At 37.4% G+C, this 11,331-nt stretch overlaps 1 protein-coding gene across 1 annotated transcript in view; it reads right to left on the bottom strand.

Moving 5' to 3' along the window:
* Positions 1-8,514: 8,514 nt before the first annotated feature.
* Positions 8,515-11,331, bottom strand: part of slc16a2 (solute carrier family 16 member 2) — a 24,506-nt gene continuing 21,689 nt past the window's right edge. Inside the window, exons 6-7 of the mRNA XM_032527645.1 lie at positions 10,949-11,212; positions 8,515-10,812 (exon numbers count right to left, since the gene is read on the bottom strand). Of these exons, the coding sequence (XP_032383536.1) occupies positions 10,965-11,212 (248 nt within the window). The 3' untranslated portion in view covers positions 8,515-10,812; positions 10,949-10,964. The remainder of the gene's footprint in view (positions 10,813-10,948; positions 11,213-11,331) is intronic.

Genomic DNA, 11,331 nt, shown 5'->3' with positions numbered 1-11,331 from the left:
TTTGTTTACATTTCTACCTTTTCACAACATTCTATTTGGTCATTTCCTGCAGAAGAAATTCTGTTAAAAAAATATTTCTGTCTTTAGTTAGCAAAGAATCAAGTTTGATGTTAAAAAAGGGTATCTAGTGTTGGTAGAAACAAATATATTTTAAGATATGAGTTTAAACAGAGCCACAATGTTAAAAACACAGCTGAGCTACACATTTGAATGTAAGCGTATGTAAATATTCCAAATGGATGTTTAAAGTTTGAATGGTTTATGTATATTGTTCGAAATGTTTTAATAATGTATTTTTCTGCTTTATTAAAGATTATACTGTGTAAACAATAACTCTCAAAGGGTTTCACTGGCATTTATTACACACGCTTCGGCCAGCTTGTGCAGAAAAACACACTTCTGTTCCAGGAACAACAACAAAATTGTGTGCTTTCAAAACTCTTAACTAAGTTGTGTGTTTGAACATTTGATTTGCTCAAAACAAGAACATAGCACTTCCAAGCTCTCGATGCTCTGCTTCCTGTCCTGTTCTTCATTCAGGAGAGGATGTAGCACTTTTTGTATTTGCTTTTGTTTTCTTCCCTTCGTTCCAGCACATTATCTCAGTTCTTTCTTCGCCCTATCTGTCTTTAATCCGTCCAAAATGTTCCTGGACTGTTATTTTGGCTTATCCACCTCCACCAGGCGTTCCCTGCAGAAACAATGAACAGTCCTGCTGCAACATTGTTCTGTTACGAGTTGAAATTTTCAGTCTTCAGGGAAAAACAAATATGTTCACAGCTGAGGATTAAAATGAGGTGACTGGAAGGAAAGCAATATGAACAATGCTGTGTGTGCATGCTTGTGTCTTAACCAGCGTCTAAATTTCATCTCAGCCCCCTAAAAATTATTTTAAAAAACTTTTTTTTTAATCAATTTTATAGCTTTAAGGGAAAGTTTGCGAACTTGTGTGTTAGTGACAAAGGACAAACAATTACAAGTTCAAAGGGCATGAAACAGGTCTCCCGCCTTTAGCTGAGTCTCTATCTAATTTATTAGAGGGGGAGCAGGAGACGGTTGTGAAGTTTAACGTTTGTCATCCCCAGTGAAAAAGTTGGTAATTTAGTGGCGCAGATTAGAATCCAAATTGAAATATAAGAAACTGAAATTGCTGAATGTTGGACCATTGTGTCAAATTGGTCATTTCTACTGTGACATAAAGTGTCAGGTTTAGTTCCATCATAGTGTCAAAAAACATAAGCTAACGTTGTTGTTCGGTAGCTAGCTCAGGGATTTTCGGTTAGTGAAATTACTGATTTAGCAGGGGGGTTACACTTTTGCAAGGCACCGTATCCATGTCACGTTGTCATTAGGGGCTGAGCCCCCCTAAAGGTCTGATCCTAGAATCGCCCCTGGTCTTAGCTTGTATATTTTGGGACAGTGTGAAATGTGAAAACATGAGTAGCCCATTATCACCTCATTATCTGTGCAGGAAGTTTTACAGATTGAGGGTGAGTTCCATGTGGAGGACAGGACATTCGTTGTTAGAGACACAGCAGCAACACATTCATGTCTGGCTGTCACATTTTTATCTCTTTGAAAACAATAACACAGTAATCTCAGCAACAGACAGCACATACATGCAGCTCCAACTGAATGAGGGTTATTACACATGATCCGAACCAAATTCACCAAAGGTGATCAGAGGCCATGGTCTGCTGTCCAGGCGTGATTACCTGTCAGCTGCAGGGATTGTGTTCGCAGTGTGTGGAAGAAACAACAGGTGTGGGCACCTGGTCAGCTCACCTGGTAGAGCAGGCGGCCATATGTAGAGGTTTATTCCTCGATGCAGCGGCCGCAGGTTTGACTCTGCCCTGTGGCCCTTTGCTGCATGTCATTCCCCCCCACCCCTCGCTCCCCTTTTGTGTCTTCAGCTGTCCTAAAATAAATAAAGGCCTAAAATTTCCAAAGAATAATATTTAAAAAAAGAAACAGGCCAATCACCTACAGAGCAGTAAGCACAGGTGGCTGAAGTGAGGCAAAGGATTTACTCAACTCCAAATTTTGTATATTCTTCATTTTGTTGCAGTTTTAGGTGCATCAGTTCTTCCTACCTTGAATGCAGCTTTTAGTTTTAGTTGTTCTTGTAAATCAAAATGCAGACATTACTAGTTCCTTGTAACCATTAAACCAACACAGAGAACAACATGTATTTTATTATTGATCAATCTCCTCTCTATCTCCTTCTACATGTAATTCTGTCCCACTAATAATGTTACTAACTAAGCTTCTTCCTGGGAGTCCATCTGCTTTTTCGCATTGCAGATTTCCTTGGATTGTCGTGGTACCTGGATTGTTGCTGCAACTGCGGCCATGGTCCTAAAAAAATAGGTACTCCAAAATAGGAAGCAGTAACAGTGAACGTATTTGTAGTACTGGTGGAAGTAAGTAGGCCTACTGTGAGTTTTGTGGTTAATGGGTTAAGGTTCTTTAAAGAGTGTTAAATGTCATGTTCTTTTTCAGTTTGCAACACACCAGAACCCAAGCTTGCCTCTAACAATGAAGACAAGGTTGGAAAACGTTTTGTACATATTTCTGAAAAATGTAAGGCTTTCATTATCAACTGTTTTCAAAGAACTCATCTTTTACTTTTCCAGCCAAGTACTCTTTACAAAATGTCGACTGTCAGATGCCACCAAAATTTCCCCATAGTGAAACGGATTTCTACACTTTCCTTTGTCGCAACCTGCTTTTATGTAACAGCAGTGCAGAGGAATCTATCTCTGTTAACAGATCAGTGAGGAAGTACCACGAAGGGAGCAGGAAAGAAAATAGTGTGACACAACAGAGGTTTTATCACCTTCTCTTACATCACTTCCTGCTTTGGCACTCGCACCCTTGAGGAGCCAGAGGCCCCTGGCTGTAAGATAATAGAGTAGATTTGATATTTTCCTTTTCTTCTTGGTGAGAGTTGCACAATACTTAGCAACTCATTACTAAACCATTTACAATTTGGTAAGAAACACATTCTGTGTTACACTTAAAAAAATCATCATCTTGACATTTGGCCTCTGTCCTGATAGATTATCCAAGCAAGTGACAAGTGAAATGTCTTTTTTAATTACTGACATGAAGCACGTAGTTATATTAAAAAATATACTTCTTTTTTTTAAAGTTACTATTTCTAGTAACTAATACATCATATCAGAATTATTTGTAACTTGTAAAACTTCTGAAAGTAACATTTCAGAGCCTCAGAAAACATTAAGCCTTATCAAACTTATCATATGCTTTCACAGAGAATATGAAAGTTATTTAGAACCCCCATGAATTAATAAAACATAGTGATTTAGATTTTGTAAATATGGATGATGCACACAGACTAAGTTGGCTGTTGACACATGAAACATTTAGATTAGATGGTACTTAGAGAAAGCCTGGGAGATGAGGAAATGAGCTCCTTATATACAAACTGCACGTGTACCAGTTTCCTTCTACAGTTAATTTGAAAGCATTTCAAGTATGTTATTTGAAAGAATATAGAATATAGAATATATATATTGTTCTTTTTTTATAGATGTATACCCGGAAGATAATTTTTTTGTAAAATAGTGGGCCTGATGTTTGGCAGTAAAAACTAAACTAAACTATGTATATGTTATTATAGGGTGTCATCAAATTAATTAGTTAAGGTAATTTAGTAAATCATGTGTAATGACAATGACACATTTTGACAATGAATGTATTTCAAGATCCTTTGCAGAAAGAAATGAAGGAGGGGGGACCCCTACTGGACAATCTACATTGTTACATTAGTTATTTCAACAGTAGTTTTGTATGGAGACACCTAATGGCCAGAAGTATACATTGTATACAGTACACTGGCTACAGTATACATGTATAGAATAGAATTTGTTTTCACCTAAATTATTTAATTCCTCCGAAAATAAGGGATTGACAGTAAGCTTAAGGCAGCTTCATCTCTGATAGCCCTGAGCTCTAGCATTACTTGAGCTCAGCTTTATGTGATGGGCTGCTGTGGGTGTTTCATCTCCCTTCTGGTCCTGGTAGGTGTAGTGTGTAGAAGTTAAAACGTTTTGGTTGCATTTGATCTAATAACATTATTTATTATTTTATTTTTCCACACTTTATTAATACTTAATCATCAATAAGAGCAAAGACAGCCCAAGGCTCAAAGCTCAACAAGAGACTTATTATCCGCCTTGTGACATGTACAACAACAACAACAACAACAGATTCCTGTATGTACATATGAGCTCTGGTGCTTGGAACTGATCAGGCAAAGTGTGTTCTTTAAGGCTCATTATGTTTGGTTGCCTGGCTGTGAGATACTAAAGTTAAAAAAGAGAATGGGGAGTCAAGGGAGGACTTGCTGCCTGAATGAACTCAGTCACGTTGCCGTGGTGATATCAAGATCACACCAAGGAAAACACATTTGGTGTCCCTGAACAGCAGCAGAGGGTTTACGTCTTTGAGCATTCAAAGTGATCTGAGGTTAGTCTCCAACACGATTGCCTGCAGCGTCTGACATGGCGGCCCATGTCAGACGCTGCAGCAATGGAGTAATTAAAGGCTGAAAGTACATAGCCAACAAAAGAGTGACTGGCAAAGACAGCGTGGGTTCTTTTCAAATTACATCTTTATTGTTGGTTTAATAGAAAAATTTGCCTCTTTTGATACAGAATCCAAATTGCTTCTTAATAATAATAATAATAATAATAATAATAATGATAGTTTTTCTAGCAGCATGACTTTAATTTCAGATCTTACGGCGTCACTGGCCTTGTAAAAACATTTTGTAAAGTGACTAAAACTGAAATATGTATTTATATAAAAAGGTAGGCTATAGCTTGTTAAGGTTGGACAGCTTTAAGAAGTGAAGAGAGGCAATAGAGGTTTAACTGCAGCAACCTTAGAGGTTTAGAAAAGGAAAGATTAGCAGAGCCCTGCACTGAAATATTACTCATATTTCATCATGTAAGGCTGTGGGAAGGCCTGGGCTAAGTGTTGCCATGGCACTATACAGCTACACATACACATGGACATGGACATACACATACACATACACACACACACACACACACACACACATATATGCATATACATAAATATATATATATATATATATATACATATATGCATACATATATATATATATATATATATATACACACACATACATACATATATACACACACATATATATACGCATACATATATATACGCATACACATATATACACATATATATACACACACATATATATACCATATATAATATACACATTATACACACACACATATAATATACATACACATATAAATACCACATATATATATGTATACACACATATATGTATACACATATATATACATATTACACCTACATATATATACACATATATACATACATTATGCACACACATACATACATACATATATACACACACATACATATACGCATACATTATATATACACATACATATATACACTACATATATACGCATACATATAATACCTACTATAATACACTACTATATACACATATATTATATATATACACACACCACCCACATACACATACTACACACATATATACACACACACACACACACACCACACACACACACACACACCCACACACAACACACACACACACACACAAACACACACACACCACAGTAAAAGGTGAGTATATATAGCTGTGAAAGTATGATGCCTACAGGCAAGATATAGAAAACGATGCAAAAACAACACAGGGTTTCTAGAACATATGGAGCACGTAAAGAGATTATTCAGATGTGACCAGACACAATAAAGATCAAATTATGTCTGATATTCTTGCCGGAGGTTGTCCATGGCTGTTTATGAGGTGTTGGACTTTTTACACAAGATAACTTAGTTCTGTAATATATAGACCTTTTCAGGCAGAGTGGAAAGCAGTTAAACAGAACAGAGATTGAGGTCAGAGGAGTAGAGAACTGGCACGTGTCTCTACTCTCAGAGTAGAATAATGAGGCTCAATACTACAGTAGTTAGGGTTGACTTCAAGTCAGGTGATTTTCTTTTCACCAGAAGAAAGTTGTATGTGGTGAGGTTTGGTTTTCTGGCCACTTACTGATATATATCAGCGCTAAATAAATTGTTGAGTAACATTACAAACTTAAATAGGTAAATATGATACTTTTTGATTTAGTTCATTTGATCTGTTTTGCACTGATCTTGACAGAATGTAACAACCAAAGAACAAATAATGCCAGAGAATGTGCCTCTCTGTAGCTCTGACCTTCACACTGTTCACCACAGGCAAGCAGCAGAAGAAAAACAAAAGCAAAAACAGGAGAGAAATGTTTTCACAAGGGAAATAGCTTAAAGTCCGACCACATCTTGAAAACCTTCTAATTATATTAAAAAGGTCCCAAAACATTAGTAGTAGTAGTTTACAGTTCAGTGTATGTTTAGCTTGTCCTGAAACTACTGCAGGCTGCAGACAAATGCAAACATGGACTCCAAACGCTCGTTCATCACTTAGACTTTGACGTGACTTCAGAAAGTGAAGCGGTCACAGAAGGTGGACCGCGAGCCCAGCAACGCTGCATAGATGAAAAGACTTTGGCAAGCCAAACACTGGTTCCACAGACACCGAGCACCCATCCAGATGTTCTGTATCATTCTACATTCATTAAGCTCCTTTACGTTTATATATAATTTCAAATGTGAACCAACTCAGTGGGTTCCAGTAGTCATTGTGTAACACTCAAAACGCCAACAAATAAAAATTCAATTATTAAAAATAAATGTATGGTTAACTAGAAACCATTACATATTATATTAAGTACATATGTTGATAAATGTCAGTTTTCTCTATATGAATCTAATAACAACAAGGAGACCTCAGCTGGTTTTGACCAGAAACTGGGTGAGTGAAATCAAGTGAGGAGGCCAGGAAAAGATTCACAATGACTGTACTGAAAGCAAAAACAGAAAAATTACTATAAAAAAAAAATGAAATAAAATAAAAGGTTGTGGTGGATCACAGCTGAGTTGGTCTCAGGCAAACAATAGTGTCTTAAAACCTATGAGGTCACTTTATAAACAAGCCCTGAATGGTCCTGGGCAGAAAATCTCTACAGCATCATCATTGTGATGTTAATGTTAAATATAAAATCTTAAGCTTCCACAATTCAATGTTGTACTCAGATGTCTGTTTAGTGCATAATGCTCCTTCACCACTGAAGAGCTGTTCAGCTCCGCTCTGAGCGCCAGAGGGGAGATTTTGTTGCATTCCTACACAAGGTTCCACCTTTGTACAGTCCGCCTTTACTTTTAAAGCTGTTAAATAATCAAATAAGCTCCCGGTCAATCTGAAAACCTGCACACACAACTTGCTTTTATAACTTTACATATGTAATATATATACAGTATATATACACTGTATATCTACACTATATATATATATATATATGTGTGTGTGTGTGTCCTTCATTAATATGTTGTTAATCCATTTGTAGTAAAATATATGTTTTGTGTGTTCTTTCACCTGCCCAGGGACTGCAGATGGAAATGAGCTAGCACGTACATAGCATATTTTTTTCTTTAGGATTAATGCATTTTTGTACATGGTCCCTGATATAAATAAATTGAATAAACTACACTACTGGTTCAGTAACTAAAAGACAGATCTGAGGTTACTGCTGTGACTCAAATGTCTGGACTATAGTTCTCCTCTTGTCTTCAAAAACATGTTTAAAAAAAAAACAGCAGTGATGTTAAGCTGATAGCTAACAAGATGACAACATATTCAACGCAAAAAAATTGAAAACAAACATGAGTTCACAGTCAAAAAACACAATATCTAAACAATTCTATTTAATGTTGTTGAGACGGATACGTATTGTGCATAGAAACACAATCACCTCACTCTCATTCACTCATGTGCTAGATTGTGGGACTTTACTGACACAGGCCTCTAGTTCGCCAGCAGTAAACTAGTGCTCAACTTGTAAGTGATTCAGCACGTTTTTTCCAGTGAAGTTGTAACAGAATTTCAAATTACAATAAGAACTTTTTTTTCTGTAAAAATGTCATCTTTACACACGATGCAATTAGAGCTATAAGGGTAATTTTCTGATTTTTCATACAGTTTTATAGAAACCATCTCCTGTAACCTTCATGACGGAGAAAGTATAAATAAATCAAATTCACCATTTAACCTTTATTAATTAGGCAGGAGGATCTTGATTTGGTTAAATAAAATACTGTAAAATGAGAAAGAGATTGGATTTGGCTTAGGGTTATCAGGAGCTTCATGTTCAAGTTACTGGGATTGGATTGAAGCTGATGACCCTCAAACTAATGATGATTTATGACACTAGTTAGCTAACAGATGGTAAGTGGAAAATTCAGGCAGCCGTAATTTTTAAATTACCAATTCAATTCAACTCAATTTTATAGAATCAATTCATAACAGTAGGTAGGCGGTGTCTGGCGGTCCCACAGTACCACTACCTTTTGTTTCTGTCTGAAAATAGGTGCTATGTTTTTTGCCATGCTTCAACATTTAAATACATTTAAATGTGTCTCCACTACTTTTAGTTGAGTGTCTCTTTTATCTTTAGGTAAGGATAATAGACATTAATATTACTGCATTTATTCAATCACCAGAGACTTGAGGCTGTGATAAAGAGAAGCTAAGGATAACTACCAAATATGCAGGTAGAGTTGAGAGAGAGCAGGAACAGTGAGGATCAAGAAAAAATGGATATGAAGGCAAAATAAGGAGGAAGGATAAATCTCTAAACAGATTACGCAACAAACTGTGTTGGAAGTTTGACATTTCCACAGTTTTGTGGTTCCTAAACAGACACTAATGAGGTTTTGGAGGAAGCCATGGTGATTGAAAACATGTGTTAGGTAGCTTTGTGGCTGATGATTCCGATTCCAACAACAAAACCAAAACACAGATGAGTGAAATTATAATGTAATGAACAGCTTGTTTAGCTTGATTGTTGAGGGTTTTTTGATTACTGAGGTATAGATGTATGTTTTCTATTCCTATAGCATAAGCCCCAAAAACACTACACTCAGCAGTGAGGTTTGTGTAGCTTTTAGGCTCCAAAATGTTGTAACACAAAAGCTGACTGGGTAATGGCAGTGACAGCAAAGAGGGGAATTGACAAAAAGTAATTCCCTCTGAACACCAGAGCAATTCCATCCTTATTGTGTACCAATCCTCCTCTCTCTTATTCAGGTATGCATATAACCACAGAATGTTACTCAAACAGTTAATTATTGCAGCTCTACTTCTCATATGTCCATTAAAGTTCATAGTTCAAGAGAACTTGTAACCTAAGAGTGCAGAGGTAAGTGGTCCAAATGTTTTTGAAACCGTCCGTGACCATTTGTTTCATTACTGCCTCATGACATCAAGCTAAACTAAAGCAGCAAATTGATTTGGTTATCTGTGAAATGGCCTGATGAGGGCTCAGGTCGTTTGGCAGCTTCAACCGAATGTAACACAGTACTATCAAAAGTGCAGCTGCACAGGACGGACACACACGCACACGCTCACACACACATGCACACACACACAAAAGGTTTGGAATAAAATGATAAAAGTCTGAAGTTGACCAAAATCAATACTACCTACAGCTATCAATCTCAAGTTAGGACTGCATGGTTCCAACTCTTTCCACTTATACAGTGTGTGCACTACAAAAAACTACTGTCAATTATTTTTCAAAGCCATAAACACAGTTCATGCAGATTTGTTTAGCACCCTGCTAAAACTCCAAAAGGCCAATAATAACTGTAGAGTTTGCTGATTGAAAGAAAAAATATATATATATATATTATATTAAGGCTGTACAGACTCACGAGAACAACTTGTATGAACTGTAGTGTTACGTAAATTTCATGAATTGAGGCAGCAGATGCACAGCTCATACATCATGACTCACCCCTACTAACTGCATTAGTTAACCTGCCACAAGCTGCAAAGTCACTGACCTAAATTTTAAACCATGAAAAAAAATTGTGCACTTAAGGGGTAATGTCATATGAATCAGTTGGAATCAACAGCTGCCTCAATCGAGCATCAGTTTCCCATGCAGCCAGGCTGGTAGAGTAGTAATTTCGCTGAAGTATTTTGGACCCTGGGTGTGAGTACAGTGTGTGGTTGAGATGAGGTGATTGCGGCTGGCGGCTGATCCTCTTGTAACATTTACAACAAGTTTCTCTTCTATCCGTCACAGCAGAAAACAGCATCAGAGCATAAAGCAAATCACTGAAGATGAGATTGTGATTCAGCTACACAAACTAATTAAGATGCGTTGTGTTCAGAAATGTAGATGCATGAGTTACTACATAAAGAAAGTTTGAATTTATCCCTTCACTAATTCTCGTATGTCTCTTATCTCAATCTGTTTATATAAATCTAGAAACAAAGCATTGTATTTCTTTTCAGAGAAGTAAAAATTGATGCTGTGAAATTAGTCGGTTAAAATCTCTTTGTTTCATTCCTCTTGGAGGTATTTGTTACTACAGAGTCCCCACTGATTAAACAATCTTTGCTGAGACTGTGTTGTGCTTATCCTCCATATACATTCCCGTCATCCTACGCTGACAGGCCTTCTTTGTCCCCTCTGTTGTTTGTAGCCAGAGTGCCCTTTTCGATTTTTCTCCACATGAAAATAACAAACAGCCCATGAGAGTCCAGGAGGGTGAGAGGGTTAAAGGTCAGCCAGCAGGAAGTCCATGGTTGAGAGGAGGGAAATCTAAGGACGAAGAAAAAGGTGCTGGTAGGCTGAATCCCTGGAAAACAAGCAAAAAGAGGAGTGACGTATAAGAAGAAGAAATATGTGCATTAGACTTCCTAATGTACAAACATGATCTATGCTAGATGTGTATAAATACTGTACTTAATGTGTATAAATACTGTATATGTAACCTTTGTTCAGTGCGACTCAGATGTGTGTCTCTACGTCAGTATAGCCAGGCAGGACGTCTCCATTGGAGCAGCTCTTGGGCTCCCCCACTGGTGGGGCGGGTGGCAGCATGTGGGCAGTTGTTGACGTCTCCTCTGGGGACGCCGCTGCCTGGAGCCGGCGGTGTATCAGGGGAACAAAGAACAGCACCACGCCCCCCACTATAGGAGGCACCCCAGCAAGGGAAAAGGCCACCGTGTAGTTCCCAAAGTAATCGTGTAGGAGACCTGGACAGTGGAGGCAGTGGGACACAGTTCATGATGGAAAAGAGGTAGGTGACACTATAAACTTTGAATTTAAACAATTGTTGTTTTTTTTACAATGTCTGAGTTGAAAACGCATCTTG

The sequence above is a fragment of the Etheostoma spectabile genome, chromosome 10, assembly GCF_008692095.1.
Source record: "Etheostoma spectabile isolate EspeVRDwgs_2016 chromosome 10, UIUC_Espe_1.0, whole genome shotgun sequence".
Classification (NCBI taxonomy): Eukaryota; Metazoa; Chordata; class Actinopteri; order Perciformes; family Percidae; genus Etheostoma; species Etheostoma spectabile.
This window is presented reverse-complemented; position numbering and strand designations above follow the sequence as displayed.